At 42.1% G+C, this 22,334-nt stretch overlaps 1 protein-coding gene and 1 long non-coding RNA gene across 4 annotated transcripts in view; one reads left to right on the top strand and one right to left on the bottom strand.

The window, feature by feature from the left end:
• Nucleotides 1-22,334, top strand: part of MTHFD1L (methylenetetrahydrofolate dehydrogenase (NADP+ dependent) 1 like) — a 167,009-nt gene that overhangs the window by 102,145 nt on the left and 42,530 nt on the right. For both annotated transcript variants that reach the window (XM_039851354.1, XM_039851355.1), the window contains 5 exons: nucleotides 2,002-2,043; nucleotides 2,727-2,827; nucleotides 3,438-3,615; nucleotides 17,976-18,083; nucleotides 20,047-20,199. In XM_039851354.1, the coding sequence (XP_039707288.1) occupies nucleotides 2,002-2,043; nucleotides 2,727-2,827; nucleotides 3,438-3,615; nucleotides 17,976-18,083; nucleotides 20,047-20,199 (582 nt within the window). The remainder of the gene's footprint in view (nucleotides 1-2,001; nucleotides 2,044-2,726; nucleotides 2,828-3,437; nucleotides 3,616-17,975; nucleotides 18,084-20,046; nucleotides 20,200-22,334) is intronic.
• The window catches only part of LOC120593486 (uncharacterized), a 15,012-nt gene continuing 5,066 nt past the window's right edge, over nucleotides 12,389-22,334 (bottom strand). For both annotated transcript variants that reach the window (XR_005650380.1, XR_005650381.1), the window contains exon 3: nucleotides 12,389-13,265. This is a non-coding gene — a long non-coding RNA (uncharacterized LOC120593486). The remainder of the gene's footprint in view (nucleotides 13,266-22,334) is intronic.

The raw sequence follows: 22,334 nt of genomic DNA, 5'->3' as shown, positions 1-22,334 counted from the left end.
GAATAATAAATGAGCTTTCATCTTCTTAATCCTCTATTTCATATTATCCATCTCGGTGTCATTCCTTCTTTCTTGAATCAACTTTGCGGTAACGTTTTTGATCCATTGTAATTTCTGCTTCCTTTGCACAAATAACCGTGGCTGCGTCTTATGTTTATTTAGCTTGATTTTTTTTTCCATAATTTGTGCAGTGGAAAATCCCGTGACCCTTGAACTTGCCCATTTTAGCCCCAATCATTTTAAATTTATATCCTGTCTTCCAAAGTACTGACCGTTCTTGGTGCAATATAAGAACTAATATTCTGTTATACTTTTTAATCCATGTTTTTATTTCACAATTAGTTCTGTAAACCCATTGTGTTAACAAGGGCTCTCTAGAACCAATAAGATGTGTATTTACATAAAAGTATTTATTGTAAGGAATTGGCTCATATAGTTATGGAGGCTGACAAGTCTAAAATATGTCGAGTGAGCCAGCAGGCTAGAGACTCAGGAGAGCCAGATATTCCAGTCCTGATGTAAAGGCAATCCGCAGGAGAATTTTCTCTCGCAGAGAGTCTCTGTGTTCTAGTCAGACATTTCAACTGATTGGATGTGGCCCACCAAAAGGATGGGGGGCAATCTGCTTTACTGAGAGTGCACCAATTTAAATATTATTCTCATTCAAAGAATGCCCTCACAGATACACCCCAAATAATGTTTGACCGAATATTTCGGCACCCTGTGCCCCAAACTGACACACAGAATTAACCATGATACCCATTATTATTGATTTTTAGTGTGTGGTGCAATGACTAGTTGGAATTGCATTTTTTTCTATGTTAGTAACCAGTTGGCCTAACATTACTTATTTAAATAGTCCCTCCTTCTGATCTTCAATCAATCTCTTCATTGATTTAGGTCTTTTAATTGTATTTTAATAAAGACTTACTGTTTATTCCGCAAAGGGCTTCTGCATTCTTTCATAGATTTTTCTTGCGTACTTTTATATTTTTAAAAAGTTTGACAAGAATCTTATATATTGCTTTTATATACAATGACCTCTCTAAATTCTTTTTCTTAGTCGAGGTGTAATGGACACATAACATTATATTGAAAAATTATCATAATAAGCTCAGCAATACTTTGTTGGATTTTTAATCTAGCCTTTTAGTTGTTCCAATTGAAAAGTTCACTCAGCGTTTTAGTCTACACTACTGCTAGAAAAACCCATCTGAAAATACCTGGTTTTCACACGCTATCAAAAACAATGTCACAGAGGTAACTTCTTTTTAAAGGATTTCTAACATTCTAATATTCCCTCTTCCACTGAGAGGAGATTAAGCCACCACATCCTCAGTGAATGAAAATGTTTTCTAGTGTTTCTCACCAAAATGAGTAGCAGGCCATCGACAAAAACAGTGTGGGATTGTAGAAAGGTACTAAATTGGGGTTTCAGAACCCTATTGCATTCAAGTCCATGTTCAGCCTCTCGCCTGCTCTGTGACCTTGGAAAGACACTTGCCTTCTTTCAGCTTTGGGTTCCTCATCTTTAAACTGCCCTGCCAGCCTCATACAGCCAAAAAAAGGGGGAAAGTAATGGCATTACTTTAAAATGATTTAGAATTTATTTAGAAATGATGATGCACTCTGTATAAATTGGGTATTAATTATATTATAAATTCCATTTTATGCTAGGATAATGGGCAACAGTACAAAAGTTCTCAATATTGGTTCAAATTAGAATTGCCTGGAGAAGTATTTAAACATTATTGACCCGGGGTCTCGCTCCCAGAAATCCTGCTTTAATTGGTCTGGGTGGAGCCCAGATATCAGTGTTTTTTCAAAGCTTCCCACAAGACTATGTTCAGCCAGAGCTGCCATTTACTTGTTTAAAAGTACAAAACGTGCTTTCAAGTGTACCGTCTCCCAAAGTGAGTATGATTTGTTTTTCTTCCAAATCTTGATCAATTAGAGTAAGCATTTTAACGAAGTTATTCTTAATTTTGTCTCTTATCTCAGGTAACTGCTGGTGTCCCTCTTAAGAAAGAATATACTGAGGAGGTAAGAGTGACTGTTTTCAAGGCTTAAGTGAAGAATCATTCAGACCCAGTTAACCACCGGCATATAGCTGAAATTCAGTGGATGAGTCCACCCTCAGGGACCTCTGGGAATGGTGCTTTTCTAATAATCCTAGAGGAAATGGTCAGGGGCGGGGATACAGTTCATTCAGTTAACTCTTCAATCTTGAGAAATACCAGCCGTGGTCTTCACCTACTGTTTCCTACCCACCCCCCAACCCCGCCCCCAGCTCACGGTGTCCAGCACCAAAACAAACATAAAGCTTATACCCATGTATTCTTTTGAGGTGGAAAACATGACTTTTGGAGGATATACAGTTAGCCTATGACTTGCATGAGCTACTGACTCCCTTCTGTAAATATTTAGATGTACTGACAACAGTACCTCTTAACTCCTACAGGTGGCACCAGGGGCTCAAGCAGGGAGTCGCTGGGCAGTGCCCCCGCCGCCCCCGCCCGCCCTCCTGGGCCTTGTGCCTTCTTGTCTGCCAGCCTGCAGGGCATGGGCACATTGCTAATGTCCTAGCCACTAGCCAGCTGCAGAAATCACTGCCTGGCTCAAGACCCAAATATGCCATTGGATGCCAAACTTGCCACAGTGGCCCTGCCAGTTTAGTTTGGCAGGTGTGGCGGGAAGCGGTACAGGAGGGTCTGGTTTTCTTACAGAACATCCAGCTGGTGGCGGACGGCTGCTGTAACCTCCAGAAGCAGATTCAGATCGCTCAGCTCTTTGGGGTCCCCGTCGTCGTGGCTCTGAATGTCTTCAAGTAAGTCAGCCTCCTACTTTAAATGCGGCCATCGCGCTGGGCCACCCCATAAACCAGATTTGTGTCTTGGGGATGTTTGGTCTTTTCTCTATGTCTATATACTTATATACTTATATACTATATAGACATAGTTTGCTCTTTCTGTTGGTTTGGTTTGGTTTGGTTTGGTTTGGTTTGGTTTGGTTTGGTTTGGTTTGGTTTGGTTTGGTTGGTTTAGTTGATTTCATTTCATGAGAGCATTCTCAAGTATTACTAGAGAATGAGAAATTGTATAAGTGACTTACTATCTCTTTAGCTTTTTCTTCTTTTTTTTTTTTTTTTAATTTTACCCACCATTTCTGTCTGAAAGACTGTGGATGATCAAAGGGATATGTTATGGAATTTTCTCAAGAAAACTCTTAACAACTTGAAATATTCGAGTCATGTTGGAGAGGATTTTTTCCCCCATGCTTTTATTTAAGTCTGATTTATTTAAACACGATGTAACCACTTTTGATGTTTAAAATATATTCAGTGTTAGGGAGCAAAGTTCTGTATAAACAGTTAGTCTTTCTTTAAAAACATCACTAAATGAACACAGATGCAAAACCACAAACGTTTTCATCACTAGGACCGACACCCGCGCCGAGATTGACTTAGTGTGTGAGCTTGCGAAGCGGGCTGGCGCCTTCGATGCTGTCCCCTGCCATCACTGGTCGATTGGTGGGAAAGGGTCGGTGGACCTGGCTTGGGCTGTGAGAGAAGCTGCAAGTAAGAGAAGTCGTTTTCAGTTCCTGTATGATGTTCAGGTAAGGTCCCACAGTGGGAAGCAGTGATAAGGGTGGCTAACATTTCCTGCACCTGAACTGTGAGCCTGGCCAGTGCTGAAAGCTTTTGCATAGCTTTCCCCATTTAATCCTCAACGACAACCCACAAGCAGATAAGGAGGCGGAAGGAAAGAGAGGCTAAGCCATCTGACAAGGCCACGTTACCAAGGACCGCCCAGCTCCTTGCCCCAAAGCCGGTGCTTTTGAAGGCTACACTCTATTTCCAAATAGCAAGCGTCAGTAAGGAGGGGCCTTGGAGAATCACGGTCAACACAGTTTGCACAGAAACAAGACTTTTGAGCAACTTCGTAAGGCTTATGAAGTCATGGGCCATATTTTCTTTGTCCATTTCTGCTGTAGATCTTTTCCCTCATTTTGGGAAAAGCTCATTTCCTGAGCTATGTCTAGTATATTTTTTTAAATGTTTTAATTATAAAATACCCGTAACAAAATTTACCATCTTTACCATTTTTAGGTGTACAGTTCCGCAGTATTAACTACTTTCACATTGTTGTCCAACCCCCATCCCTCTCTGTGGCTCTTTTTATCTTGTAAAACCAGAACCCTGTCCCCACTAAACAGTACGTCCCCATTCCCCATTCCCGTCTGGCCCTGGCGGCCACCACGCTGCTTCCATGGCCACGAGCGTGACTGCGTATCTCATGAGTAAAACCATGCGGCGTTCGTCTTTTTGCGACTGGCTTATTCACTGTCTGTTTTGGGCTACTGTAGCAGAATACCACAGACTGGGTGCTTATAAACGGGAATTTATTTCTCACAGTTTTGGAGGCTGGAAAGTCTGAGATCGAGGTGCTGGCACGTTCAATGTCCGGCGAGGGTGTTCTCACGGCATCCTCACTTGGTGGCCGTGGTGAGGGGTCTCTGTAGCGGCTCTTTCATAAGGACATTAACTCCATTCGTGACGGCTCTGCCTTCATGGCCTAATCACCCCCAGAGTCCCCACCCCTAATTCTACTACCTTGGGGATTAAACTTAAACACATGAATTTCAGGGGATCTTATTCAGTCTAAAGCATTCACTTAACATAATGTCGTCAAGATTCATTCATGTTATTGCATATGTCAGAATTTTCTTTCTTTTTAAAGCCAAATAATGTTCCATTTATGCGTATACCACATTTTGTTTATCCATTCATCCGTGGCTGTCCACCTAGGTTGCTTTTACTCTTGGCTATTGTAAATGACGCTGCTATGAACATGTGTATAAAAATACTTCTTCCTTACTCTGCTTTCAATTCTTTGGGGTATATACCCAGACATAGAATTGCTAGATCATCTGGTATATTTTTAAATGTATCTGGATAATGAGCCTTCACTAAGGAAACCCGAACCTCCTAGGACCTCATGCTTGTCCTCAGTTTACCCCCGTAAACATCTCTGCTCTGACTGTTGGATTTGTCCCCAAAGGTCAGCCTCGAGCTGATTGCTTCTTCTCTATCCCTCCGTCCCTCACAAATTCTGTTGGTCTCTCAGACGTCACATCATTCCTCTTTCCTTTTCATATGGCAGAGACCAAAAGCGTGAGTGGAGAGAGGGCGAAACCGCGTACCCTGTAAGTCTGGAGTCACATCAACGAGATCATGGTGTTGACTCTATTGTGAAGGCCCCTCTGGAGGAGAGCTTTTTGAGTGCCAGGCGTAATGGGCACTTTGTACATGTTAACTTCTTTAATCCTAACATCCCCCTTAGGGAGGAATTGCTGCCATCCCACTCCCCATTTTATAGATAAGGAAACTAAAACAGAAAGAGATCAAGTAACCTGCTCAGCGTCCCATAGCCAGGAAGAGGCGGAGTTGGGAGGGTATACAAAAAGATGGAGGCCATTATCTTGCTCTGCCCTTCAGAATTCAGTACTGTGTTCAAGTGTTGGGGGGGGACACTACTTAAAGGGACAGTAACTGCGTGACCCACCTGAAGAGGAAATGTGAGTGATGGGCACGGAATCTATGCCAAGTGAGAGAGATCGTAGGCACTCAGTAAATATTCGTGCAAAGAAAGACTTCAGGAATGAATTGGGGCAATTAGCCCAGAACGGAGTTTGTTGTGTTGTAAAGCCATTTTATGAACGAAAGACTAGAATATTCTGGGTTACAGAGGTGGTAGAGATCAATAGGAGGGAGACTCGGGTTCGACATGAAGAAATATACCCTAATTAGAAGCTGCACGTTCTTCGCCCTGGGGATGTTAAGCGTGAGAAAGACGCAGCCCTGCAGTGGGCACGTCAGGCGTGTTGAAGCCAGTCAGTTGGTGGCTGACCGCAGTGATCTCATATTCCCCCCTGCACCTTGCTGCCCAGAGGAATCTTGCCGGGGTGTCCACAGCGTCCAGCACAGTCCCAGCCCTTTACACAAACCCCCATCAGGGAACTCACTCTCCCTGGCCTGCTCCCAGTGTCTCAGACCATTGCCACATGATCGTGAAGCACCCCACTGAGTGGCAAAAGCAGTGGTTTTTAATAACTGATTTCATAAAGTGTGTCTTTTTCAAGAGAACCATCCCAGATGAAAAGGTCAGTAAATAGAAGAAATGTTTCTGAGTTATGCTGTCTCATACATGCGTACTCAACCTAAGATGAACCCTCTTCGTTTCCACCGATACCTTAATTTTTTTTTTTCCTGAATTTTCATTCTTCATGGAGATAATGCTGTTAAAAATGTCTGCTTCTCTGTGGAAAGTGGGAAAATTTATAATACTGTGGTCTGAAGTCCTATAGTTGATAGGTGGCCTCGAGGCCAGAATTCTTGCCTCCATTGCCAACTTACTCTGCTCCGTTTTCTTGTGATACAGAAATTAGATTCGAGCTGCATAATTGCTTATTAGATAATCAGCTTCTTGCTGCATGACAGTTTGTGCAGAGCTGTTGCTGCTCTGGCCGCTTCGTACCGCCTCCCTTGTAGCCGTGACCTTCACACTGGCAAGACGATGGTAGATGACATGAGCCCATTACAGTTTTCTCTCGTAACCCTGTAGAAATCGGAATTCGTTGGTGCAGTCAGTAACAGAGCTCACACTTTCTTTTTTCCTCATTTCCTGCATAGTCGGTGCTGATGGACTGAGTAACGGTTTTCTCGAAACCTTTTCTGTTCCCTTTCTTTTTCCCCCACGACTGACCTTTGGCGGTCGGCAGCTTGGTAGGTGTGGGATTGCTCTACAGGAAGAAAGAAGGGTTGAAATGTTTTTGGATGAATCACGCTGCTGCCTTTACTCCTCGGTGCAAACTGGGCTTCTGTGTGCCTTTTGCGACCTCCCCCGACTCTAGGCCACCAAGAATGCATTCAGTACTGGATTGATGGCGTCTAATTTCCTGCTCCACCCCCACCCCAGTCTTGTGTTACAGAAGAAAGACACCTGAGATCGATCACTTAGAGGAAGTTGAAATAGAGTGGGAGCACGAGGCATGATTGCTTTCAGGGTGGGGGAAAGAAATCATCTCAAAACCCCCATGGAAAGAGGAACAGCTGGAGAGAAATAGAAATGACTGACCTCAGAGACACGGAGCCCAGACAGCAGCTGGTCGGTCGCAAGGCTTGATGGTGCAGACCAGCCCGCAGTCAGAGCAAGAAACCAGCTTCACTGCTGACTTGGGGTCTCTGCTAAACTTTATAGAAAATTGAGTTAAGCAGCCACTGTTCTCTAGAGAACAATTCTGCACTTTTTTTTTTTTTACAGGAGTAGCTTCTAATTCAAGAATAGGCAACTTTTGATTAGGGTACTGGAGGCAGCTGTTGATTAACTTAGAATGATAATTCAAAAAAAATATGGAATAAGATGCAGTGGCCTAATTGTTCATAGGAAGTTTATCATGTGCGAATTAATATATTTAAATCTGAAATACAATGCATCATTTCCTTTCAGCATTTTAAGATGATCACAGCCCCCTTTAAGAAGCTGCTTATAGTCCCCCAATAAATCATCTTCTCTTTGACTTTTCCTTTTCTATTATTTTAACAATTATATCTTTATGGTTGACTAATATAACATCACCATATCTGCAGGCACACGGGAAAATAGTTTTTAAAGAAAGAAAAACTAATCTGTATTTACACTTTATTAACTAACATCCCTTTTCCATACATTATTTCAAGCATATCTCACCCATTCACATGGGGTATGCATTATAGAGCAGAAACGAATTCAGAGACAGTGAGGGACTTACCCCATAACAAATGGGCACTTGAGGGAAGAAGTAACATATTGTAATTAAAAGGATAAAGCTTTCTTTTTATTATCCAATGTCACCTCAATTAATTTTTAAGAATAAAAAAGGATAAAAGCCTTGGGATCATGCAGAATTGAATTAAAATCTTGACGAGGCCTCCTGCTACGGATAAAAATTTGGGCAAGTTAACTCATGTCTGAGCCTTATCTATAAAATAGTGTCTTCACCTGGTTGCCAAGAGAACCAAATGAAAAGTCTCAAGAGTCAAATGCGGGGACGCAGGAAGCTGGCAGTCAATGAGAGGGCTTCCTGAACTGACTTGCAAAAATTACCTTGTAACTCAGGTAACTTTGCCAGACTCTAGAGCTGGTTTCCTGTCCAAGTGGGTTAAAACCAGGCATTAGAAGCCAAGGCTTCTCGTGCACCAAGAAAGAAGGGCACCAACCAAATTAAAGCAAGACATTTAGCGTTCTTTCTACGTTAGAATTTAGAACCACTAGCGATATAATAAAAAAACTCAGTCGCTTTCGCAAAGGTCGTGTGGCACTGAAAGTCAGCTTGCAACTCAGTCTGAATATTGTTTGTTAAATCAGGAGTTGAGATTAAAAATCATCTCGATATCCTTCCTCTAGCCTTGCAAACATTTTGAGGTGTAACCTTGACAGCAAGAGAGGATAGTGTTTGTTTTTATTAAAAGGTCTTTCCTGTTCTTTGTGTGAAGGCTTTCTCTTGATCACAGCGGGGCTGGATGAAAGGAGATCAGAACAGACCTGGAGGCCTCGGCCAAGGGCCACAGCCAGCACCCGGATTTCTGAGCTATTGTACTTTCACTGCCTGAAAGTTTAAGAGCCTTTTCTCCCCTGCTGGTCTTTTTAAGGCAGGAGTTTGGGGGTTAGTTGTTTTTTTTTTGTCGTAGTTGTTGCTGTTGATTATTGAGGAATTATTTTATATTTCTTAACAATTCAAGCTTCAACATGTGCCAGTTGGTGGGGTTTCAAGAGTTATCCTTTAATTTGTAGCCAGAGCCTCATATTTTAAATAAATAGATAAGTATGCATTCATATAAATACTTGTAAGGTATATATATATATATATATATATATATATATATATATATATATATTGTGTGTGTGTGTGTGTGTGTGTATATAGTGTTTTTGATTGTGATGAATATATACCTAATCTGAAAATGCCCACTTTAATCATTTTTAAATGCACAGTTCTATCGTATTAAGTCTATTCACACCGTATATATAGTTATAATTAATAAAATGTTAAAACTTCAAATGATGTTTATGCATATTTCTGTATGTCTTTTATATTCACAATAGTTGCAAAGACATACTCCGAGGAATGCTCCACATTCCCACCTCAGCCCAACAGCACCCTTCCGCAAACACACCTCAGGTCTCTGTCAAAGGTAGATTCTTGGCTTCCGGGTCCTCCCAAGGCTCCTTGGGCCTGCCATGAATCACTCACCTCCTTGGCCTGCCGTCTGCCCCACTCACCTGTTTTTGACAGGCTTCGTGCGCTCGCACCCTACTGCTAGAACCCGCCCAGCGTCCTCAGCCCTGTGTGAGTCAGGCACAGCGTGCCCCAGCTAGAAATAGCACCCGATGAGAAAGAAACAGTGGCCTATATCTGTTTCACTGTGCGTGTCACAAGGATTCCTGTGATTTCATTTAAGTGCTTCCTTCTAACATGAAAAATGAGATGTCACTATGATGGAAGTTGTTAGAAATGGGTTATTTCATCTAAAATTATAGACCAGTCCAGAAAGACCGAGGGATATAAAATGAGCCGTCAGTGTCCCACCATGCTAGCCACGTACCTTCCCCCACCACTCCGTCCACCCCCCCCGGCCTTTCGGACTTCATTTCAGACTTAAGTTCCATCAGGGGCCCATCTGCTGTGGGGTAAGTCCCTCACTGTCTCTGAATTTGTTTCTGCTCTATATATACTGCATACCGCATGCGACCAGGTGAGATGTGCCGGAACCTAAGTTCCATCAGACCGTTCTGTAGGAGCCTTATCCCACTCCTCCAATGAGAGACGAGCACTGAGGGGCATCATTGAACTGCTGTCGCAGACATTCTCGTTAAAGGCACCACACGTAACAGACCACTTCAGAAGAGGACACTACATTACCGCCACAGGATTAGGGGGAAAACACTCGAAACAGCGCAGGCTTCTAATTGCCCCAGTATCTGAAAGGTTGGGTATTTGTCTTAGTAAGATCTTTTTTTTTTTTTTTTAATCAGGAAACGCTATCTTTTTCCTTTCGTGAAAGTAGTTTACTCGGTTCTCGAGTGAGACTTCTAGACCAAAAGTGTTTTTTCCCTTCGGGAGAGCATCTCCAGTAGGTCAGTGAGGGGAATATGCTGCTGTACAATCAAGAAAAAGAGCCACATGTAAAACACAAGGGCTCCTTACACGTGAAAATAAAACCCGGGTGGTACCTTGTGGCGTTCACATGGCCCGTATAACACATTGGAGTTTACTAAGTAAGGTTTGTGGGGATAGTAAGCAGCAGATCAGTTATAAAAATACATGCACGTTAGTGGGCCAGGCGGAGTGCTCGGCCCTCGAGCAGCCCTGCCCCCTCATTTGGGAGAGAAGAGACCGTTAACATCACCTATTCCTGTCCCTTTTTTCCTTTGATGTCGCGGTGACGTTCCGTTTGAGAGCATGAGAGATCACCCTCGTGAATTCCTCACGGTCACCGTTTCGCATGCACAAATGCAGACTTTCTGGCAATGAGCCTTTTCTCCTTTCTCAGACCTTGGCTGTCTCCACCTCACATCCTGGCGGCCCCGGGAGAATGACGTCCCTCTGGGCATCTTCTGGGTGAACCTGCTGCCTGGGGCCAGCGAGCCCGCAGAGATGGCCGCCTGGCGGCCAGCTCGTGGAAGTCGGCACGTACACCTTCGGTAGCTCAGATGTACTGGTTTCCAGCCAAGGACATGCTTTGTGTCGAAGATACTGGGTCTGTTGTTCTCAGCAGCAACATAGAGCTGCTCCTGTGACACAGGGGACATGTCATAATGAACCCCTTGCACCTTGTTCGTGCTCGGTATAAATGAACAGCGATGGTTTCACGTTATACCTTTTTCATTTAAAGGACAGGAAAAGCTATTGACCACACTACACTCGTAGATCATTTAAAATTTATGCTTCATTTAAAATACAAAATACAAATTGAAATAATTACTGTGTCAGATGTCTGTTCAACTTACAAGTTTATTAATTGATCCTTCTCTTTAAATAAATTATGGGCATCGGAATACATTTCGCCGATATCACAGCATAAGGACATTTAACATCTATGAATTCTGTGGCCTTGTGAAACAAAAGAACGATGTAGCTTTAGTTCAGTTTTGCCGCTAAAGAAACAGCAGCGTGTTCCAACACTTATTGAAAGAAAGTGAAGTGTGGACAGTATTGTGCAGTGTTTTCATGGGTCTTCTAGGACACTTTCAGAGCTGCTGACTATACAGCCTGTCTTGCAAGTAGAATGAGATGCCACCGTATTATAAAATCTTCATACTTCCTTATTTTCTTCGATTCTAGCAGCTTTGGCTTTAACTTCTGTTCTATTTCACTTCATGTTTGATTTCCCTTTATTTCTGTCCATTTTCAAGATAATTTAAAATTTAAGTAGCTCCTTTTCTGGAATTTGTAGATCGATTTATTTGACTTAAAAAGCAGATCTTTAATTTAATCATTTCATTTCATTTCGTAATGATTCCAGCAGACTTTCCCAGACATTTTCAAGAATGATAAACTATCTAACTTGGAGTAGCTCGGCTTCTATGAGCCTGGATTGCCACATCTACAAAATGACTGTGATGAAGCATGAAGGCCACCACATCTTTCAACTTACCTTTAAGGTGTCACTCTGCTGGCCTTTATGGTGTACCTACTATGCCAGAGACTTGTACGACAGTATAACAATTGGTCATAGTTATTTTCTGTGCTGCGCCACTGGTCACAGGTGGCTATATAAATTAACTAAACTTTAAGAATTTATTTCCTCAGTTGCCCTAGTCACATTTCAACTGCTTAATACCCACATGAGGCTAGTGGAACCCACAAAGTTTCCACTGGACATACGTTTAAGAGGTTTGAGAGGGAATTAATGTAGAATATATTCACAGTTATAGTCTCGGTGAAGACGAAGACTTAACAGTGTTAGTTCAAAAATGATCAAAGACACTGGTATAGATGCTTCATGGAGTAGCTTATACATATGTTAAGCGATTGTGGATAATACAAATGGAATAGTCACTATTTCCAGAATAAGCCTTGTTTGCCGCCATTCACACCTTCACTTGTGCTTTTCCCCTTGTGTGGAATAATCTTTTCTTTCATTCTTATTAAAATCATGTCCTTCAAGCACTATTCAAGGCCCTTTTTTCATGGCTTGCCAGCTTTTGCTGATTTCCATGCCTTCCCCAGCAATCTGTGTTCTCTCTCCTTTAATGGAACGTTCACTCAGAACCTTATCACACACTCTGTCCTGTCATACGTGTTCACTGTACCGTCGTCCCCTCTCCATCACAGGGTCTTTGCACGCTGCGACATCTTGCAAGTTCTGGCCATAGATGGTTATTTTAGTCATTCAGCAGTCATGAAATACCTGCTATGTACAAGCCGCTCTCCTAGACACTAGGGGTGTGAGGATGGAAGATTGTGGTAAATAAATAAATGAGTAAACATTTACGGAGTCAGGGGAAAGCCAGGGATGATCAATGCATAAACTCATAATTTATTTTATCATTTTATTTGTTTTATAAAATCTACCATTTACCAAAGAGAACTAATATCAAGTTCAGATCAAGATCATTGGACTGAGCTTGGCTTTTTTTTTTTTCTTCAACGATTACACTTCTCCCCAAAAATCAAGCAGAGAGACAGCAGGAAGTTCCTTGCCTGCAGACAAAATATAAATAGATCGTTTGCAATAGGAGCCACCTTATCTGGGCAGTTTTTAGTTTTTATATCAAACCCAAAAAATATGTTAACTGAGATGTTCTTTTTATTTATTTTCTTGTACACAAGAGCAAAAAAGAAAAATTATAATAGGACTCCCAAGAGAACTTTGGTCTTGGGATTTCTAGTTACATTATTTATTCAGCACATTATTTATTCAGCATGGGGCTGCAGGACACACGCCCAGGGTGCTGATGGTGCATTCCCCTATGCTGGCATTGAAAGGCAATCGGAGAGCATTCTCATCTCCAGGGTTGGTGAGGTTCTGGTCAGGGCATCAGAAGTGCAGAATGCCAGGGGGTCAGGTCAGCAGTGGTGCCTGTCAGGAAGCACATGGCTCGGGCGCTGAGGGTGAGCAGAAACAGGCTCTCGGACTGGGATTCATGCCACTGACCCCTTCCTGCTTTCCTGCACTGCCTTCTGTTTGGGTCATCTGTCGTGTGTGGGAGGTTGCAGTTTTCCTACAGGAAATAAAACCACAACTACACAGTTCACAAAGTCAGCCTGGCACCTGCTAGAAATTCCCAAAACACTTTCAAATAAACATTAGCAAGGAAGACAGTTTGGTTGTTGACAAGAAATTTATATTTCCTTATGCCCGAAAAAATTCAGAGTCAGATTCTCCAAAAGATATTTGTCCAGCCATGTTACAGCAGCCAAAGGGTGGACATAATCAAAGTGTCCATTAATGGATGGATGAATGGACTTTAAAAAGACGATGAAAAATTCAGCCTTAAAAAGGAAAGAAATTCAGGTACATGCTACAACATAGATGAATCTTAAGGACATTATGCTAAATGAAATAAGCCAGAAGCAAAGAGACAAATATTATATGATTTCATTTATATAGGGTACCCGGAGTAGACAGATTGATAGAGATAGAAAGTAGAATGGTGCTTGCCAGGGCTGAGGGGTGAGGATTTGGAGTTGAATGTGGACAGAGTTTCAGTTTTCCAAGATGGAAAGACTTCTGAAGATTGGATTTACAACGGCATGAATGTATTTAAAAATATGGAGCTGTACACTCAAAAATGAGTAAGACGGTAAATTTTACGTTATGTATATTTACCACAATTAAAATTAAATACATATTTCTCGAAACAAAATATTTTCGTGTTTAAAACCTAATACTAAATCAATTAAGTACGCTAATTTCTTCACATTTTTTATTCACTATTACTTTGTTCCCATGCGAATTCTTCTTTATCATCTTAATAGAAAAGGTCACACACACTGACTTCATTTTCATATCATAGAGTTCAATAATAGGCATTCCATTCATTAAATAAGTTACAAGTAATAATATCTATTTTGTTGTCATTTTGTTTTACTTCCAGAGAAAACATCATTCTTTTAAACAACCCTGTCACCCTCACTCCATAATAACATTACTCAGGGTTTGTATAGCGTGACATATCCAACACATTTTCTCTACTTTGCCTCCATACTTGCAATAAAACAGTGTAGAATATTCACAACCCCATCTCAGGAGCGAGGAAACAGATTTAGAAAGGGTGCATGATTTAACCAGATAACATGAAGAGGCAGTGTTCTTTCTTAGCCTTCCTGCCCCGTAATAGCCACCCAGCTGTGCTGCTGTACCCGTGGAGGTTGGGATGGCCAAGGGGGTGAGTGAGGCACAGACGGAGACTAGGTTCAGTGGGGACACTGCCTGTGTCCCAGGACCCGTTTTCACACTGTCTGGGGAACACAGTATCCTGAGAACTGATTTACCTGACAAAGCCTGTCACTGTACTTGCTGTGTGGGTGCTAGAAATATCTTCCAGCTTCCTAGTAACTTACTTCATAAAAGGGGCTGCTCCTTGCAAGCCATTTATTGACCAACAGAAAAGATCATGTTAGCTTAAGTGCAGCGTCCATAGCAAGCCCTTCGGTGCCCGTCTACTGAAGATGCTGATGAGTGAGATCGAAGGTTCATGTAAAAAGTCCTCTCTCAGTGACATCTTCAGCACATCGCTACCCAAACTTTCTTATTGCCTTCTGTAACTATTGCACCACATGGGATTCATGTTTGGTCGATAAATTTAGAAATAGTCATTCATTTGTTCAGCTGTATATTGAGGGTGTGCTACATACTCCAGGCGCCGTGTTATATCTCACCTCTGAGCGAGCAAAAAGTGGTCCTTGACCTCCAACAGTTTATAGGCCGGTCTTAATTCTTCAGCTCGTGAGAGCATCACATCATTTACATGAGACGTTACCCTCCGAGTTATCCCTCTAGCTCAGCCTCAACTTTGTACTCATACAGTACTTTTTTCTACAATATTCATGGCACCACGCCCAGCTGATACTGAATGCTCCCAGAGAGTGAACACGTCACTGCTGAGTGAGGCAGCTCTGGTTATTAGAGCTTTTCCTTAAACATTAAGCTAAAAATTACCTCTAGTTTCTGTCCTCATTTCACATTCTACCTTTCTGGAAGACAGAGGTCATTTCTTTCTAGAGTTGTCTCTTCAAGAGGTGGAGATTCTTCTCCAGTTTCTCCTATGGCATGGTTTACAAAAGGCCCCTTGCCATCTGGTAGATTTCCGTGTCGGGCTTTGATCCCAGGACTGTTACCACGTGAGGTCTATCAGGGCGCCCTAAGATAGCATGAGCTTTGCCTACAGCCGCTTATTACCAAGCCCCGTTGAACCTCTGGTCCTGTGTAACAACACTCAGGTAAAGGCATATCACGGGCATCTTGACATCCGGGATAGGTAAAGACTTCCCGGAGAAGCTGGCCTTTAAGAGAGAGTTCAGAGAGCTCGGAGTTTTAGCAGAGACGCAGAGACTGATCTTTGAAGATTACAAGGGCAGAGGCAATATGCTCAGAGCCTGGAAGCAAGAAGGTGGGGGAAATTTAAAGATCTGAGAACTTATCTGGTGATGCTTCAGAGCAGCCCAGATCATACAGATGCTTCAGTGTCATAACCAGATTTTGTTCTTCGATAGGCTATGGGAAGCTGAAGATTTTTGAGTTTTTCTTAGGTACATTTTAGGAAGGTTAGATTTGTGATAGAGTGAAGGGTGTATTAGAAGTGAAGAGGCCACTTAGGAAGATTTCATGGTAGGTTAAACCATTAGCATCTCAACCAAAAGCACTTAGAAGGAAAATTTTCCCCATATCCTCACCTATACCTGTATTCTCATACTTCTCAGTGTTGCTAATCTAATGGGTATGAATTGGTTTTTCATTATTTTAATTTACATTTCTTGATTACTAATGAGATTGGGCATTTTTCCATATTGGTTATTAGTCACTCCTCTTGCCCAGCATTAAATATTCGTTTGTCTTTCTCTTGATTTGTGGGAGGTTTTTTATCCATGATAGTGACTAATCTTTTGACTTCTAAGTATTTGCATCTATCTTCTCCCAGACTCTTCTCAGTCCTTTAACCTTATTTACAGTGTCTTTTTTTTATGCAAGAACTTGTAAATTTTCATGCTGTCAAATCTATAAGTCATTTCCTTTAGGGTATATGTTGTACTTTAAGAAATTGTTTTCCTTCCTTAAGATCATAGAGTTCTCCGGTTTTCTTCCAATATTTACAGTTTTAATTTTGAAGTTTATGCCTTTGTTACATACTGGATTTATTTGGGGGCCCGGCATGTGGTAAGAATCTAATTTTATTTCTCTCCAGCCGGAAGTCAGTTGGGTAGTCAGCCATTGGCCTGTTTTGTGCCATTTCTAGCTCTATACGGTCCCACACCTGCTGAGATGTCTTTCTTGGTTCCTTCTCATCTTCCATTGATTGATTCATCTACTCCTGTGCCAGTACCACCTGGAATTACTTAGCGTAGTCTTGCACTATGATTGATACCCGGTAAGGCAAGTCCTCTTATCTTCGTTCTTTTGGTTTTATTTATTTTTGAAGTCATCTTACCTATTTACGCCATTACTCTTCATGAGGAATTTTAGAATTCGTTGGCCAGGTAACCAAAAGTGCTCTTGGGATTTTCACTGGAACTGTACTGAACTAATATAATAGACTGTTTGTGAGAACTGACATCTGAACATCTGTACAGCCTTGTCCATGAACAAAGTATTTCTCTCCAATGATTCAGAGCCTCTTTTATGTCCTTCATTGAAAGACGACGACTTGCACCTTCATTTCTTTTTTATTTGTCGAAACATCCAATATTTAAGTTTCAGACCACAGAACAACTCCACAGTAATAAAACCTACAGTAATGAAAAACACATTTTAAAGCAGTTTGGGGTTCTATCAGCTTGGGAGGGTGGATTCGCATTTATTTTCTTCTGTCGAATAATTGTCCTTCCTATGTATATCATCAAGTAATTCATACAAACGTACCATTTGCCATTGCCAAGCAAAGTCCTTGAGGCTTCCGGTCCTTGGGCGATGTCCATTTATTCCATCAGCACGTGGCCCAGCACCTCCCCACCCGAGTAAATTCACTTACGGCGTTATGCCCATGTATTTTCTACCCTCCGCAAAATTGTGAACGATTTTGCCAAATGCTTTGCTTACGTCAAAAATCACTTTATCAGTGACATATTCCTTTCCTAATCAACTGTTCTTGTTTCTTAAGATTACTTTTAGTATTTCACCAACAATCTGCATCCACGTTTTCCATTTAGCATTACGGAAGATTTTTCATCTCCTCCCCACACACTTATTTGTCCAGATCGAGTGAGTCTTCTCCAATTTTTCTCATTCTCCATGATTTCTCATAATTTTCTAAAGTGATACTAGGTTCAACCTCTGATTTTCCAATAGAGTGTTTGATCACATCAGCATTTATATTAAAATCTCAACCCATTCCCACGCACAAAAAAAAATGCTTGTCCTTTAGTGTTGCTACGTTGTCTCATCTAACTAGAGTTGGGACCCAGTCAAAAGTCAGCACTAAGTGTTTAGGTAGGAGACTTATGACACCATTAAAAAGCATTTAGTATAAACTACATCTTTAAAACTGCTGCAATGGATATAAATGATTAACTTAGATGAGTAGCCTCCAAATCGGCTGAAAATTTTAGAACTTTAAAGGTGACTAAAGGAGAAAAGAGTGTTTGTTTCAAATGTTGCAATTGCTGAAGAGGGAATCTGGTGGAGAATTTTTTAAATTTACAGAAAAATCTCACTGAGCTTTGAGTTCTTTGACCAGATTGAAGTTAATGGCTTTGTTGTCATTGTGTTTCTTCAGCTTCCAATTGTGGAAAAGATAAGAACCATCGCCCAGGCTGTCTATGGAGCCAGAGATATCGAACTCTCTCCTGAGGCACAATCCAAAATTGATCGTTACACGCAACAGGTAAGTTATCCTTTTAGGGGAAAAATCCACCTTAGGCTCTTGAAATAGTCACCTTGACTTGAGGACTCATATATGTCTCACCAGCTGAACTTGTCTTACTTAATCTACTTTGTGGTCTACAAAGAGTGAAGTTAATATCTTTGGGTGTAGAGTGTTGACTATAATTAGAACATTATGGTGAGGGTATATACCCTCTAATCTATACATCATTGACTTTTAAAGGTGGGGATGCGCTGTGTTCTTTTCATACACGTGATTCATTGGCTTGGTGCCGAGCTTGTCCACCGAGGTTAAAGTCTCCATCCTCTTCCACCTCTAGAGAGTGACAAAGACAATTCTCCAAGCAGCTGTGAAGGTGGCTGGGATTCAGCAGCACGAGTCACTCTCTGGTCCTATAATGGTCATGGTTAATGGACTCCAGGGCTACACATTCAGCCCTGACCGAAAGGACCATGTGCCTTGAGTGCCCCATCCACTTCACCGGGTAGAAGTCAAAGCACTTCAAAAGCTCGATGGCTAAAGAGCTTCGTCTCGAGTGTCATCTCTTTTTTTTTTTTTTAATTCCCCAACTCCTACATCCTATTGTAAATCATATTTGACATTTTGTTAAATACTGCCAGTGCCGAGCAGAGTATTCTCCCAGGTTTGGTAAGATGATCCGCAACTCATTTTTAATTAGAATTTTCCATGGATGCTCTTGGCTGGTGCTTTAGAAAAGAAATGCTTCCCAAACATTGTTGTATATTCAGGTGTTGTTCTGTCATAAGATTTTCATTCACATGCAATGAAATATGTAAAATAAGGTCCTTGTCATGATTTTTTATGAGTTTTTAATAATATTTAAGGACTGTTATTTATTCTAAATTAGGTCCTTTGTTTCAGTCTTAAAAAGTGCTTTTATTAAGTAATCTGATGATGGTATATGGCATATTGGGATTTGTTTGTTTGTTTCTTTCTTTCTTTTAATATCCCCACTGGCAGATTTTTAAATTGGGAGACCTACATCAGTTCATAAAAATTATTTCAGTTTTTGAGTAATCTCTAAAACCCGTTCTGGGCACCATTTCTGCAGAGCAATTGTGCTTGTGCCCCAACAGAATTCTGATCAGTATATGAGTATTGCAGCATCTCAAAGAGAGGAGCCCTCTACCCCCCAACAGATAACTCTCAAAAATCTTTCAAATAGTTTTAAGTTGAATCATAAGAAATTCAGCATGGGTCACCTCTGAAGACTGCATTCCTTTTATCTGTCTACCGAGGGAGTGTTCCTTAAGAGTTATGTGTCAAGTATGTGGTTGCCCTTAATTAGCAAAATCTCTAAAAGGGCACTATGTACCCTTTAATCGGAACCAGGCTGCAAGGACACTGTCCTTTTTGTGAGACACCACATGCGACTTCCTGCTCTTTCACCTTTGGAGCTCTGGGTCAGGCGAAGCCTTTGGTCCTTAAAAATAAGAGGCTTAAGTAGTGACCTCATCCTAGTTCCTATAATGTAATCGCAGATCAAATAGCCATGATTCATAAACCAACACAAAGGGCTTCTTTGCTTCCTGACAGCCTCCAAGACCGAGTGAACAACGTGACTGAAAGTCTCATTACAAAGCCTTTCACCAGATTACCTTTCTGAGTCCCGGATATTAATGTGTTTGCAAAGTGATTTCTACAGCTGCTGCTGCTGCTGCTACTTTGTCTGAAAATAGCCACACTTTCTCCCCAACACATACATAATACTGCCTTCCCGTAAAGAGAATTCTCCAAAATAAATAATAGACATCCGTAACCGGCCAGAAGATGATCAGTGGAGATGAGTTTCTGTCCCATCTTCTTGCTTAGCGAACAGATAGTGACAAACACCTACTACGTGCCTGAATCTGAGCTGTGGGGGTTATATGGAGTCAAGTTAAACAAGGACAAGAGACTAACATTTATGCTCAATGAACACATTCCCTTTCCCTTCTTACAGGGTTTTGGAAATCTGCCCATCTGCATGGCAAAGACCCACCTTTCTCTGTCTCACCAACCTGACAAGAAAGGTGTACCCAGGGATTTCATTTTACCCATTAGTGATGTCCGGGCCAGCATAGGCGCTGGGTTCATATACCCTTTGGTTGGGACGGTGAGTAACATTCTCCAGAAACGTTTCTCATTCTGTGTTGTCACGCGACCTAAAATACTTCTGCTCTGCCAGCGCTTTGCAAATCAGGTGTTGGGAAATAATTAACGGTATTTGCTATTTTTTGTAAACATTCTCTTCCATCGTACGAAACACCTCTGCCATTGTGGTTTGGAGTTTCTTTTCTTTTTTTCTTTCTTTTTTTTTTTTAAGATCATGTGTTCAAGAGCCCTCGAGTCATAAAACTGATTTTACTTATAGAACATAGAAAAGAAAGACTTGGGAGAATTCAGTCTGCGGTTTAAGTGGCAGATGGCTTAGTATAGTGCTTCTCGGCCTTTGTCACATCATTGCACTCAAAATGATAAGATTTCACTGAAGTGTGGGACAGACGGAGGCGACGGCCGTGCCAGACAGGACCGGCTTAGCCCCCAGGAAGGGCTGGGGAAATCCGTGTGTCGCCCTCTACCCTCTTTCTCAGCATGTCACATGGGAAGCTCTGCCTTAGAAAAAGAGTGAGTCATATGAGTGCTCGTTTTTGGCATTGTTTAATGCGACTGCGTTTCTATAGGATGATTATTATGTTATTTCAGCTCTCTATGGGCAGAGGGGAGATAGCAAAGAAATGAAAACTTAATCAAAGCACTTAAAATCCGTGATGATGGGCTTCATATAAAATGCTTCATTATAGCCACAGATGATACGATAGCCTGCCCCTGGTCACCATCAGTGGCTGAAATTTGACTTCTCATCATGGGAGTGCTCCTGGATTCGATTTAGAGCAAAAATTCTAAATCTTTATTATTGTCGTTCTTGTTACACACTGATTCAAGCCCAAATAGGAAACGTAACCATTTCCTTAATAAACCGTGTGGTCTAATATGCAAACAAGTAATGGGTGGGCCAGGAGCGCATGAAAAGTACAGAACTCTTGCCTCGATATTTGCACATGTTTCATGTAGTATTAGACAAAACGTTTTCGATGAGGAGTTTTAAATTCTTACTACACGTGAGGCATCGCGATACTAAAAGGAATAGGTGTGAGGAGCATGCGTTTGAACAGCACCGAGGCACCTAGAACAGGAGCCGTTGGCATCCTGAGTGCCCTCAGAGCACGCGGACAGCCGCGGCTGGTTCTGCCTGCAGCGGGGAGGAGCCGGGGGCATGCAGGAGAAGAGGAGAATCAAGGATGCTTCCTAAAGGGCTCAACCTCTGGTGAGGGAAGCAGTGCGTTTCAACTCAGAGGCATGACGCATCCTTCCCGGGCCGGTCCAGCAGGGCTGGAGTTGGGCAGACGTGGAGAGGTTGAGAAAGGGGACTGGGATGGCAAGACAGGGCCAAGCTGTTAAGCATCTCAGCTGCCATCTGAAGGAACTTGGATTTTATCCCGTGCATACTGAAAAGTCACTATAGGGCGAGTTTTGTGTTTGTTTGGTTGATCGGTTTTCTCTTTATAAGAAGGAGACGAGGAACGTGGTCTGTCTGGGATGTTAGAAAGTATCTCACGCAGCTATGTAGAGAGTGTTTGGAGGACAGAGACCCAGACCCAGGAGTTAAATCAGCTGTGGCCAGAGCTGGTCAAGGTTGGCACTGTAGCTGCAGGGGTGAATAGGGGGAGAGAGGCAAATTGGAAACATTTTAAAGGGAGCCACGTACATGTGGGGTTCAGGGTCAGGGACATGTCTAGCTTGACTGTGGATGGTGATGCTGTCAGTCGTGGAAAAGACACAGGAGCAAGGCAGATCAGCAAGGCCAGAAATAAGTCCAGCTCGGACACAGAGAGCTGGAAGGGTGACCAGGATATATAAAACAGTTTCTGATGTGAATCCATTAGAAACACAGGCACAACACTCAGAAGGAAGGAATGGAAAAGAAGACCTTGAGGGGTTTTAAGAATATAGATGGAGGCAAATGTTGAACAAGCGGAGAAGCAAGGATAAGCACCAGAGAAATGTGAGTAAAGGGTGAGGCCCTGGAAACTTCCACGGTTACAGAGCGGACTGTGTGTGTGACAGGAGCCCTCCGAGAGGCTAGACGGAGCCGTCATAGGCGTGGGGGAGACCAGGGAACACCCCAGGAACTGATGGCGAAGTTGCCAGTTGCGGGAGACTAGCAACAGTGTCGGTATAGGGGGAAGG

Source organism: Pteropus medius, unplaced genomic scaffold, assembly GCF_902729225.1.
Source record: "Pteropus medius unplaced genomic scaffold, Ma_sr-lr_union100, whole genome shotgun sequence".
Classification (NCBI taxonomy): domain Eukaryota; kingdom Metazoa; phylum Chordata; class Mammalia; order Chiroptera; family Pteropodidae; genus Pteropus; species Pteropus medius.
The sequence above is the reverse complement of the archived record's forward strand: the minus strand, read 5'-3'. Positions and strand labels throughout refer to the sequence as shown.